At 44.8% G+C, this 13,121-nt stretch overlaps 1 protein-coding gene across 5 annotated transcripts in view; it reads left to right on the top strand.

Moving 5' to 3' along the window:
• The window catches only part of UBR4 (ubiquitin protein ligase E3 component n-recognin 4), a 132,976-nt gene that overhangs the window by 64,521 nt on the left and 55,334 nt on the right, over positions 1 to 13,121 (top strand). For 3 of the 5 annotated variants that reach the window (XM_047082757.1, XM_047082760.1, XM_047082761.1), the window contains exons 52-60: positions 25 to 199; positions 1,075 to 1,215; positions 2,083 to 2,204; positions 2,887 to 2,998; positions 4,759 to 4,889; positions 5,011 to 5,188; positions 5,652 to 5,756; positions 7,312 to 7,449; positions 8,296 to 8,470. In XM_047082757.1, coding sequence (XP_046938713.1) covers positions 25 to 199; positions 1,075 to 1,215; positions 2,083 to 2,204; positions 2,887 to 2,998; positions 4,759 to 4,889; positions 5,011 to 5,188; positions 5,652 to 5,756; positions 7,312 to 7,449; positions 8,296 to 8,470 — 1,277 coding nt within the window. The remainder of the gene's footprint in view (positions 1 to 24; positions 200 to 1,074; positions 1,216 to 2,082; positions 2,205 to 2,886; positions 2,999 to 4,758; positions 4,890 to 5,010; positions 5,189 to 5,651; positions 5,757 to 7,311; positions 7,450 to 8,295; positions 8,471 to 13,121) is intronic. The other 2 variants (XM_047082759.1, XM_047082758.1) reach the window with 2 other exon arrangements.

A 13,121-nucleotide genomic window follows, 5' to 3' on the forward strand; every position in this document is an offset into this window, starting at 1 on the left:
TCCTCTGTGATACTTTTGTTATAGGATCAGGCCTTGCTGAGCAAAGCTGTGCAGTGTCTCAACACATCCAGCAAAGAAGGCAAGGATTTGGACCCCGAGGTCTTCCAGAGGCTGGTGATCACAGCTCGCTCCATTGCCATCATGCGTCCTAACAACCTTGTCCACTTTACGGAGTCAAAGCTGCCCCCGATGGAAACAGGTGAACTTGGCCTACCTGGTCGTGATCCTGAAATCTGCTTAATAACACTTTCTATAGCCTTTCACTCTCTTCGTATCTCTGGCCTCTGCCTGACTGCATGCTTTGAGACAGGGATTTTACCCTTGTCTTCGTATCTTGTAGGGCTTTTGACGTTCAGATTATACCATTTAAGCGAACGTTCTTTCTATTGCTTGCCCCTTCAATCATCCTTGAGTTTATTTAGTGCTCTGGATGTTAGGTATAACCTCTGTCTGAAGTAACTACCTCTTAGGATTTTAGGGCAAAGCTAAGCTTGGGCCCTGGTTGCTTTAAAGTAATAGGGTCAAATCTTGCTCTCCTGCTATTCTTTTTGCCAGTGTTTTATTAACAACATGTGCAGTGGCCTTTCTCCATGCTTGATTCTGTTTTCCTCCCTTCGCTTCACGTTGGCTGGGTACCTAACTTGTTTTGCTTTGTCAAATACAGTTTATTAATGTGTTTACAATTCTCTGTTATTTACATGCTCCCATCTGCTGTCATCATCCGGTTCCTCTTCCTAATATTTTCATCCAGGAGTCATTCCAGAAAATCTCACGTGTTCCCCTAGTTTTTAGAAGTTGAGCAGTTGGACCTGAGATCTCTGAGTCTGCTATAAAGATCCTGAATGCTCCCCTTTCTACTTAATTCTAACATACAATGTTTTCTGTGATATTCCTTTCCCAGACTGTTTTTTTCCTAGATGTGCCTGCTGGAGTCTAGGGATAGTTGGCATATTGATTGGGGCCCCACTTGAAACTCCCTCCCCAGGCAAGCTTCCTTGACCTGAGTTAACCTTAAAACAAATTAACTTCCATGTCAGATTTACCGTTGTTAATCATTTTCTGTCTCCTGCTTAGAAGGAGCGGATGAGGGGAGAGATCCTCAGAAGCAGTTGGAAGGAGACTGCTGCAGTTTCATCACCCAGCTGGTGAACCACTTCTGGAAACTCCACGCGTCCAAACCCAAGAATGCCTTCTTGGCTCCTGCCTGCCTGCCAGGTATCATGTTAAAAGGGATACTTGAGGCCTGATCGAAGTTCTGTCTTTGAACAGATCGAGCCCTCAGCCTTTAGCCTTCACCAACCATTTCTTCCAGAATTAATAGTCAGGAAATAGAAGGCTTTGAGATCAGTGCGTTCTTTCTGATACAGGAATTCAGCAGTGTGGCAGAGAAGCGGGATTTTCTCGTACCGTATCTCCTCCCCTGGGGCTGAATATTTCTCATAGAGGGGCACTTTTGTGTATCTCTGTATCCTTACCGGCAGTTATAATTGTTCTAAAAATGTTTTGGGAGCTTGATCAAAGCCACTTCAGAAGGGAGAAGTGAAGCATCAGCTTGAGAATGTTTTATTCCCAAGTTGCTGCTGTTTGGCATCTAACTTCTCACTCTCCAAAGTGTCGTGGAAAAGTAAGGATCCGAATAGCAATCTTGGAAAGTAGAGTGAGCCCTGGTGCTCATTTGTGTTTGCAGGTTGCATGGGCGGTAAACCTAAAAGGCGGGTCAGAGTCAAGTTTATCATCACGTAAGATCTGAGGATTATGGGGAACACGTACAGTCTCATCTCGTCATACTTTTCTACCCTCTCTTTTGGTTTCTAAGAGTAGACGCCTACTTACTTCAGTGATGCAGGATATCTGGAAAGGCTTTCGAGGACAGTTTGAGAGATTAGGAGACTGTTAATAAAGTAAATCACAAATGATGTTGATAACCCACCTTTTGTATGTGTGTTTTGTTTGTTCTGCCGAGTGCGTGAGCCCTTGCCGGTTTTTGTTTGCTTGACCTTTATGTGGGGATGAGACTTTGTACTTCCGTGTTAGATTTTCAAGTAGCTAGAAGTTTTTCTACTGTATTTTCCTCCCCTTTAGGCCTAACTCACATTGAAGCTACCGTCAACGCCCTGGTAGACATTATCCATGGTTACTGCACGTGTGAGCTGGACTGTATTAATACAGCATCCAAGATCTACATGCAGATGCTACTGTGTCCCGTACGTATCGGGCCAGCCCCAGATATCTTGTATTGGCCTGGGAATGTTGGGAAACGTTTTTTTTTTTGTAAGTTTGTTAGGAAATACAGTAGACCTAAAGGAAGGTAATGGGAAATAAGGGTTTTGAATATCAATGAAATCTTTATAATCTCACACATTTCATGGAATAGAAAGGTTTGAAACAGGGATGGATTTTGTTTTTCTTGTTCAGTGCTAAGTCCCCAGGGAATTTACCGGCGGTTGCTACATAGTTTGTGCTAAGTTACTGTTAATTAAATGAGTGTGTGAATGAACGTCAAGATCCAGTTCCAGTGATTGTGTCATAGAAGCTCAGTGTTCGAAGTACTGATTTTAGCACAGAGCGAGGATGAGCCTGCGATCTGATGAAAAGGCAGATCCATTTGTAGAGAGCCACTGTGACCAGCCAGTCTGTTACCAGGAACTGAGATTCAGGCGGGTAGGAAGTGCGTCTTAACATATACCAGGTCTGGAGATGGGATTAACTACTGAATTTGGTCAGCAGGGTTGCAGGTGAGAGTAGATAGATAGGTCTTTCACACGTATGTAAGTGACTGACCAAGAAAGGAAAGTTTTTTTATAGACAGTTTCGTGAATAATATAAAACCTAATAAGCATGCTAGTTTTTTGGTTTTTTTTTTTTTTTTTTTTTTTTTAACCTCAGGATCCTGCCGTGAGCTTCTCTTGTAAACAAGCTCTAATTCGAGTCCTAAGGCCCAGGAACAAGCGGAGACATGTGACATTGCCATCCTCCCCTCGAAGCAACACTCCAATGGGTAATGTGAAGTCTGGGTTTAGGCTTGTGTGTGCACGTGGTGGGGCCAGGGGGAGGGAGGTGTACAGCCTTAGGAGGTATTGCTCATGTTGACCAAGGTCCTGGAAGCTTTGTTTGTCTATCCTGTGTCTTACCCTGCTTTGTTCCATAAAGATTTTAAGGTGGCACATAAAGATGCATATAGTAAATAGAATAAAAATAAAATTGAAGCCATAAGAAAACAAAGAAAGGTTAATGGTAAAAGTGAGCCAAGGATATAGAAAATGTCTGTCCTGAGGTTGTTATGTGTCTTGCATTATTAACAAATGAAGATTTTATATTCGGCTGAAAGCTTCCCGAGAGCTATAGCAAAAATAAGAACAGTTAACAAAAGTCACAGTGACTAAAGACAAAAAGCAGTCATTTTTCAGGAAAACTGTATTTTCCTAGCATAAGAACTCTTCATTAAGGGCCCATTCTATTGCCTAAGGGGTAGTATCCCCAGTGGTCTTGACCTACAGTAAGTTTGTTAGCAAATATCACAAGAGATACCCCTCCTGATGCACTTGGACACAAGTCAAGGGCATGACATTTAACATTTTAGTAAAAGCAGTTCTACAAAATGTCTAAATATTAGCACGATTATGTAACTCTCTGGTTATTTCCTTGGCTCACAAGTAAATTTCCAATGAAAGTCACATATGTAACTTTAAATTTTCCACTAGTTACATTATAAAGAGTAAAAAGAAGTAAGTCCAGTATGTAAAGAATACCATTTCAACATGCACTCAGTATAAAAATTTACTAATGAAATACTTCCCATTTAAAAAAATTTTTTGTACTGTTTTCAGAATGTAGTGCATCGTCCACACTAATCCCACATGTCTCTTTGGACTAGCTGCGTTTTCATTGCTCTGCAGCTACACGTGGCTGGTGGCCACCTTGTGGTACAGTTGCAGGTTTATTGGAATGTGTGCAACTTGATGATCTTCAGATAACCTTCCTTGGATATTATTTATTAATGTAAGCTTGAGTTAGGCAACAGTTTGTGCCTCTTTTCTTGGGTGAGAAACTACCATACAGGTAATTGACGTTTCCAGTTCAGGCGTTTGTCACGTGCTTTCACAACCCAGTAAGTGGAAGGCAAGGAAGGCCTCCACCCTCTTCTGACAATTAGGGGTTTAAACCGGACTCCTTTCTCCGTTATCAGAAGGGCTTCCCACTTGACACAGAAGCCAGCCTGGGCAGGACCTGTAGCGGTGGCCTCAGTTTCTATTTGATGGTTGTACATTTTAGTTCTGGTTCTTCTCGTAATGGTTGTGTAGTATGAAAATCCCACAACACAGCTGTTTTGGACAGGAGTGAAATGATACTCCAGGCTGCCGTGATGTCACAGATAAACATCTCAATTGTACTATTTTCCCGGTCTTGCCCAAGGTCTTGTGGGAGTTGGTGGGAGCTCCTGGGGCCTACTGGTCTTAGATTTTTCTGCCCGTGGAATTCAGGTGGTTTTTTTGTTTGTTTGTTTCGTTGTGTTTTCAGTTTTGGTTTTTTTTGTTTTGTCACTTCGTCAGCTGGGAAAGTCTTCTCCTAAGGGGGCAAGATCCTGCTGGGCCCAGGGAGTGAGAGACAAGGCTGGGGTGTCCTTGTGGCTTACCTCTAAAGCATAGGGCTCTAGCTGGTAGCTCGTCTTGGGTGTACGCTGCTGCATGACTCTGCACACCACACACCAAGGGAGGAAAGAACAGGCACTGTTGGGTGACTGGGGTTTCTTTGGCTCAGGAGATAAGGATGACGATGATGATGATGATGCAGATGAGAAAATGCAGTCATCAGGGATTCCGAATGCTGGTCACATCCGTCAGGAGAGCCAGGAACAGAGTGAGGTGGACCATGGAGATTTTGAGATGGTGGTGAGTCTCCGGCAGCAGGAGAGGGGAGGAAGAGTCTCTTAGCTCTCCTCTAGCTCTCATTCTGTGGACTTGCAAAAGCTGCCATTTACTGTGGGACACTGACAGAGCTTTCTCTCTGCAGTCTGAGTCGATGGTCCTGGAGACAGCTGAAAATGTCAACAATGGCAACCCCTCTCCCCTGGAGGCCCTGCTGGCAGGCGCAGAGGGCTTCCCCCCCATGCTGGACATCCCGCCTGATGCAGATGACGAGACCATGGTTGAACTAGCCATTGCCCTGAGCCTGCAGCAGGACCAACAAGGTAGAAGGCCGTGCCGGGAACAGAGCCGCCCGGCGGCCTTGAGCAGCAGAGAGGGTCTGGCAGTTACTGATATCCGGCTGACTTAGCTTGTCCCCAGATTTGGGGAGAGGTGGATCTGGGTGAGAGCTGTTAAGAGACACAGGTGGAGAGTGACGGGGTCGTGGTGGGATTTGCAGTCTGGGAACCAATCTCCTCATTTCCGTTAGTTTGGTCTTTTGGATTATTTCCTCCCAAATCTGTTAGATTCCTCCGGCCTGTGTCCTGCCTGAGCTGAAGGAAGCCTTCCACCATGTCTGTAACCAAACTTGGTGGGTGGACAGCACCGGCTGTTGATTAACTTCCTCCAGGCCAGAGGGGGTCACGCGCCGGTGAATTTAGACTCCCGAGGGCAGCAGGCGGCCAAAGCAGTGCTGTGGACGGGGTCTGGAAGGAATGCTGTGCTCACTCTCCACTTGTTTCCCAGGCAGCAGCAGCAGTGCCCTGGGCCTGCAGAGCCTGGGGCTGTCCGGCCAGGCACCCAGCTCTTCCTCTCTGGACGCAGGAACCCTCTCTGACACCACAGCATCAGGTAACTGTCCACAGCAAGGAGCGCGGCTTGGGGCCCCAGGACCCTCCGGCCTCGCTTCTGGTGCTGTGAGAGTGGAACGGGCAGCTGCTTTGACAGGCCATTCTGGACTTCCTGCTTCTGCCTTTGCTTTAGGAATGCGGGCGTGGAGGGCACGGTGATGCAGCTCGGCAAAGGCGCTCGCGGCTCTGCTTCCTGACACTTTGCATGCTGCCTGGCTCCCGCTGGTCTCCCGAGGAAAGGCCGAGAGAGCGGCTTGCAGGGTGGTCAGCTGTAGGGCTCCAGTGACAGCTTTCAGGGCTCCTCGCCAGAGTCCTGACACTCTAGACGGCATGGAAAGGGAGACGAGGAGTAGCTAGAGCTCATGCCATTAACTGTTTTCTCTTCATTTACAAATAAAAGCGAGCGGCAAGAAGCTGAGTTCTGCCTCAGGTCGGTGAGGCTCACCTGCAGGGGCCCGTGAGCCGGGGAGGTGGGGGTGGAAGTGCAGAGGAACTCGGCAGACCCCGTTTTGTCTTTGCACTCCACCTCTTTGCTGATCTGATAAGAAAAAACCAAAATGTCCTGAGCAGAGAGTTGGACCAAATAGAGGAGGATGGGACACTGGGTGATCCACTAGAAAATCAACCCCTGAGTGACGTAAGGGTTGATCTAGAGTTTTCCAGAGTGCTGCTTCCCTGTATTTCTTTTTTCCTCCTTTTCTTTCTCTCTCTTCTCTTGGGAGTTTAACCCTGGATAGAAGAGAGGGGGAGAAACTGGCTGTCCCTCTCACCTTGCTGCCGTGGTGTGTGTCGCTTTTCTCCAGTTTCGTTCGTTGCCGTCCTCTCAGGCTCGGAGGTGGCCGTCGTGCTGTGCCGATTGTGTTTCTGCCGTGCTCCGTGGCTGTCTTGGCTTTCTTCCCCCTGTATCTCATCCAGCATTTTCCTCCTGTCTCAGCTCAGCCCTGATCCTGGATGCTGTGGCTGTCTCTGGGGAATTTCCTTGCTTCATTCTTAGCGTCTGATGAGGATGATTAGGAGGGGTGAAATTTCCCAATGAACTCCCCTCTGGACCACCTGATCAAAAACCAAACCAAACAAACAAACAAGGTTGATTCAAGAGCTCACGACAAGTGATTTCCTCACATAAGCACAAATGAACTGATTGCAAAACAAATCTTAAAATTCAGAGTTCTGTGCTTTGAACGGTAATGGGTAGTCTCTGATCTCAGCAGGTGTCAGTAACACCTAGACAGTGGTGACTGTGAAGCATTCTAACTAGAAAACTGAGTGTCCACATCACAGATTCTCGTTGGATCTCTGCACTGTCTACTCGCTGTAGTATAGCAGCGAAGGAAATGCCCAGCGAACTGGGGTTTCACTTCTGTCTAAGTACTGTTTGCAATGCACCGTGTACAGTGTTTGTTCCTGTTGGTGATTAACCAGCAAAGCAAATCTCTCCCTTTTTCCTTTGATGACAGGATGTATCAACCGCATTGTGTCCCCTCTGCACTATGTGGTTTGATGCTGTCGCCCCCAGGAGGGGTTTTTACCTGTAACAGCTCTCGTTATTCTCTTAGCTCCAGCCTCGGACGATGAGGGCAGCACGGCGGCGACTGACGGCTCCACCCTTCGGACCTCCCCTGCTGAGCATGGTGGTAGCGTGGGCTCGGAGAGCGGGGGGAGCGCCGTGGACTCAGTGGCTGGCGAGCACAGTGGTAATGTGGCTGGGGGGCCCGATCTCCCTGGGCAGGGGCGGGAACACACTAGGAGTCTCTGCCTGGGTCCTGGGGGTTGGTGTCAAGCAAGGGAAGTTTTGAGGGCTCGCTGAAAGCCTTGAGAAATTCATTTGACCTCAACTTTGGAGTTTCAAACGCTCAGGGATAATAGCTTAAGCACCAGATGGTTAATATTGGGATATTTTACAGGCCACTTTTAATTGTCTCTTTTTGGAAGAAAGCAGTGACGTGCATAATCCCAAATCATGATTGATCTAAAACAGTTAACGGTACGACCTTAAAGTCCATCATACTGTGGCTCTTGTCCCCCTCTATTGGGGGAAGCTGTTCTGGACAGTCCTCCTGATGATGATCTGATGTGTTAACATGGCAGGCCATAGTCTACTGGCTGAAAGGGCAGGGCTCTAGAATGAGAAAGCATGCCATTTTGGTTTGACCTTGTAAACCAGTCTGTGGTTAAAAATTTGATATGAAAATATTTTGTAGAAGAGAGTGAGAGTAGCTGGTAATTTCTAGATTCCCAAGTCAATGTGAGTGTCCTTTGGGCTACGAGATGGAAATTTATCAGCAACAGAGATTAAGATTGTTTTTGTAGGTGGATCTTCTATACCATAGAAGGTTGAGTGACTGGTGCCCTGGGAGTCTTTCAGCATAGTGCTATGGGGCCAGAATCTCGCATTCACTCCGTATTTATTTTCTTCTTCACGCAGAAGAAAAAACGTTCTAAAGCTACTGGTCGTCTCCTAACTATTGCGGACTTCAGAATGCATTGGGTTCCACCACACTTGGGAGACGATACACACTTTTGTAACCTTTTCCCTCTAGTATCTGGTCGGAGCAGTGCTTATGGTGATGCCACAGTGGAGGGGCACCCAGCTGGACCAGGAAGTGTCAGCTCAAGCACTGGAGCCATCAGCACCACCACCGGACACCAGGAAGGAGACGGCTCTGAGGGCGAAGGAGAAGGGGAAGGAGAAGGAGATGTCCATACTAGCAACAGGTTAGGACTTGGTCATTTGCAGTCAAGAGACTGTGGGAGAAGATTCCAGGAACAGGATGATGGACCAGTTGCAGGAGGTGGAGTCACGATACCAGTCTATTTCTTTTGAAATACCAAAGGCAATAAATTCAGGAAACAGTTTAAGGTCTTAGGAAGCCTTCTAGGTTTGTCTTCTTTACCCTAATTAGGATTACATCAGTGTAGGTTAATGGCAGAGAGGATAGAAAGTAGTTTTTCTCTTAAGGTCCCGGATATCCCTCAGTCACTATAAAGTGATTTTCAGAAAACCGTGTATCTTCCCGCTCAAATCTTTCTTGTTTCCTCCTCACCCATGAGCCCATGTTGTAGCATTCTCTTTACAAGCAGCACTGTTCTAGGCTCAACAGTTGTAGCTGCTAGGTATGTACTAGAAGTAGTAGCTCCCGTGTTCAGCGTGTTTATAAGGTGACAGAGCAAATACGTGTTTATAGCTGGAGATACCAGTGGTAGGGCATTTGGCAAATTGAAAGCGATCTGTAAAATCCTAATCCGTCTCCCTCAAGAAGTTGTGGTGGTGTTTGGTGCTGGATTGTTGGAGTGAATGTAGGCTGAACCGAGAGGTGACTAGAGAAATACATTTGTGTTCTGATGTTTGTTAGATTTGTTAATAGATAACTACCCACAGGTATCACATTAGTGCAGAAATAATAACTGGCACTTTGAACTCCACGATTTCTACAAAAGGTCACTAGAGCTGATAGGCATCAGAGACATTTTCAGAGGGCGTCAGCGAGTGTCTCCCGTATTCCCTGTTTCCTTCCACTTGAACCTCAGTTCTTGGAACATCTCTGATGAAGGTGACCTCTGGCTCAGCTGATGATATTTTGATGGGGTTTGTTTTTTAACTTAACACGAAGGGGTTTTTTACTTAATCTTTTTTTTCTCACTTAATGTGCTCTCTGGGTTAATTCTGTGTCCAGAGAATGTGGTCTTTGTGATTTCTTGTTTTTTGAAATTTATTTAAAACCCTTTTAATCCAGTCTTCCGTTGCTTGTTATTCAAAATGGTTAACTTTATTTGTGATTAGTGTTAATTACTGATGTATTTGAATTTATGCCTACCTTTTACCTCCTGCTGTTTCTTTGTTTTGCCTGTTTCGGTGCCTCTTTTTGTCTTTGCAGTCCTCTTTTGGGTTGATTTCCTATGTTTTCATTCCTTTTTCTTTCCTTTTACCTGCCCCTCCCTCCATGTTTGGTATTGCAGTGTCTTGGTGGTTACCCTCCTCATTTCAGTGTGTACGTTTAACTTCTCCAAAACCAGAGTGAACTAAGAGCTGTATCTTCTACCTGAATACTAGAGAGGACCTTAGAAGGCTTGGCCCCTTCTTATCAACTTAAGCGGTGACTTTCCTATGCTTTAATTTCTTTTTAAAAAAGGCTTTTGAAGCTTTCAAGGTATTGTTACTGTTTTATATAGTTTATGTGGTCAGTGTTTATTCAGATTTACTTATATGTTTACCTCTTCCTGTGCTCGGCATTTTCTTGTGCATGTCAGACCTTCTGTCTGGGATCATTTTCTTTTCTTTTTTTTTTTTTTTTAAACTTTTTTTTTTTTAACGTTTATTTATTTTTGAGACAGAGACAGAGCATGAACGGGGGAGGGTCAGAGAGAGGGAGACACAGAATCTGAAACAGGCTCCAGGCTCTGAGCTGTCAGCACAGAGCCTGACGTGGGGCTCGAACTCACGGACCGCGAGATCATGACCTGAGCCGAAGTCGGATGCTTAACCCACTGAGCCACCCAGGCGCCCCTGTCTGGGATCATTTTCTATTGAAGATGTCATTTAGATTTTCCTTTAGGGGAGGGTGGCTGGTTACAAAATCTCAGATTTTTCTCAGTCTGAAAATGTCTTTATTCAGCTCACATTTTGTAGACATGTTTTTGATGGGTATACAGTTTTCTTTGAGAGTTTTCTCCCCCCAAATTGAAAATGATACCTACCGTGAGAAGTCACCTGCTGTCATAATTACTGCTTCTTCGAAAATAGTGTCCTTACTGCTGCTTATAAAATCTTTATTTTATCATCGTTTTTAGGATATGGTTAGGATGGATTTCTTTGCATTTCTTCTACTTAGTGGTCTTTGGAAATGTTGAATGTTTGAGTTAGTGTCTTTTTATTCTAGACAATTCTCACCTATTATGCTCAACAGATACTGCTTCTGTCTCGTTTTCTGTCATTTTTTCTTTCTGGGAGCCTACTTAAATAGATGTTTTACTATCATATTCTCTTTTCCATCTCTCATGATAGCTTTTTTTTCTTTGAAAAAATCACCTGTGCTTAATTTATTGTTTCTTACGATCTGTTTGAAGCTTTCCAGTTGTTTTTGTTACATCTGTTTGTAGTTGTAAACCACATTAATTGATTTTTCTGTTATTAAACCAACCTTGTGAGGACACTTGCTTGTGATACCCGGTCCTTTGCATCACTGGATTTGAATTGCTAATATTTTATCTAGACCTGTAATTTTTGTTTGAAATGTTTTTGTCAGGTATTGGTATTTATATTATTCTGGCCTCCTAAAGTGAGGACATGTTTCCCCTTTTGCTGTCTTTTAGAAGAGCTTATGTGAGAACAGCATTATATAATCTATAAATTCTCTTATAAAAATTTAGCAGTGGACTCATCTGGTCTGGACTTTCTTTAAGGGAAGATTTAAAATCACAGATTCAGGGGTGTCTAGGTGGTTCAGTTGGTTACGTGTCTGACTTTTAATTTCAGCTCAGGTCATGATGTCACAGTTCATGGGATCAAGCTCCCTGTTGGTCTCTGTGTTGACAGTGTGGAGCCCGCTTGGGATTCTCATTCTCTCTCTCTCTCTCTCTTCCCCCCCTCCCCCTCCCCCTCTCCCTCCCCCTCTCCCTCTCCCTCTCCCTCTCCCTCTCCCTCTCCACCCCTCCCCCGCTCATGCTCTTTCTGTCCCTTAAATAAACTTTAAAAAGTTTACAGATTCATTTTTTATTTTTTATTTATTTTTTTTTTAAACGTTTTTTTATTTATTTTTGGGACAGAGCGAGACAGAGCATGAACGGGGGAGGGGCAGAGAGAGAGGGAGACACAGAATCGGAAACAGGCTCCAGGCTCTGGGCCATCAGCCCAGAGCCCGACGCGGGGCTCGAACCCACGGACCGTGAGATCGTGACCTGGCTGAAGTCGGACGCTTAACCGACTGCGCCACCCAGGCGCCCCCAGATTAATTTTTTAAATGATACAGAATTTTTTATGTTTCCTCATGTGTCAGTTTTGGTATGTTGTCCTTTTCAAATAATTTGTTAATTTTTTAAAGATGTCTGTTGGCATAAAGCTGTTATAAACTTTTTTTTTATCATCCTTTTAATGTCTAGGATCTGTAGTGATTACCTTTTTTCATTTCGAATATTGGTAACTTAACGTTTTTATTTTTGATATATTTACAAATGTTTACGAGAGGGAGCCTGCGCAAGTGGGGGAGGGACAGAGAGGGGGAGACACTGAATCTGAAGCAGGCTCCAGGCCCTGAGCTATCAGCATAGAACCCGACACAGGGCTCGAACTCCCAAACTGTGAGATCATGACCTGAGCTGAAGTCAGAAGCCTAACCAACTGAGCCAGCCACCCAGGTGCCCGTGTTCTTTTTTTTTTTAATTTTTTTTTTTTTAATGTTTATTTATTTTTGAGACAGAGAGAGACAGAGCGTGAATAGGGGAGGGGCAGAGAGAGAGGGAGACACAGAATCCGAAACAGGCTCCAGGCTCTGAGCTGTCAGCACAGAGCCCGACGCGGGGCTCGAACTCACGGACCGCGAGATCATGACCTGAGCCGAAGCCGGACGCTTAACCGACTGAGCCACCCAGGCGCCCCCCGTGTTCTTTTTTTTAAAAGTCAGTTTTGTTTGGAGTTACCAACTTTATTTACAAGGAACTGACTTCTGCCTTTGATTTTCCTGTTTTATGTCTGCTTTCTATTTTATTTCCACTCTTTTTTAAAAAAAAAAAATTTTAAAGTTACTTATTTTGAGAGAGAGAAAGAGAATGAGTATGCCAAGCGGGGCAGGGGCAGAGAGAGAGAGAGAGAATATCTCAGGCAAGCTCTGCACTGTCTGCATGGAGCCCGATCTGGGGCTCGAACCCATGAACTGTGAGATCATGACATGAGCCGAAATCAAGAGTTGGACGCTGAAGCGACTGAGCCACTCAGGTGCTCCTTATTACCACTCTTACTGTTTCTTTTTTCTGCTTACTAAAGTTGGTGTAGTACCTTATTTTTGGGTGAGGGGGTTAATTTTTTGTTCTTTTTCTAGCTTAAGATGGAAGCTGGGGGCTCAGTTGGTTGAATGTCCAACTCTTGATTTCAGCTCAGGTCATGATCCTAGGGTTGGACCAAGCACTAAGATTCTCTCCCTCCCTCCCTCTTCCCTCTCCTCTGTTCATGCTCTCTCTCTAAAATACAGAGGGAAAAAAAAAAAGATGGGAAGCTTAAATAATTGGTGTTCCACCTTTCATTTTAAGTACATATTTGAAGCTATATATTTCTCTCTAAACTTCCCTTTAAATTCTGCTTTAGCTAGATCCCATGTATTTGGATGCATTGTATTTCATCGCTCTTCAGTTCAGAATGTTTTTTTAAGTTCTATTG

This window comes from Lynx rufus, unplaced genomic scaffold, assembly GCF_022079265.1.
Source record: "Lynx rufus isolate CCGP_SWC_20201006 ecotype Redwood Valley unplaced genomic scaffold, mLynRuf1.p SCAF_2, whole genome shotgun sequence".
NCBI classification, from domain to species: domain Eukaryota; kingdom Metazoa; phylum Chordata; class Mammalia; order Carnivora; family Felidae; genus Lynx; species Lynx rufus.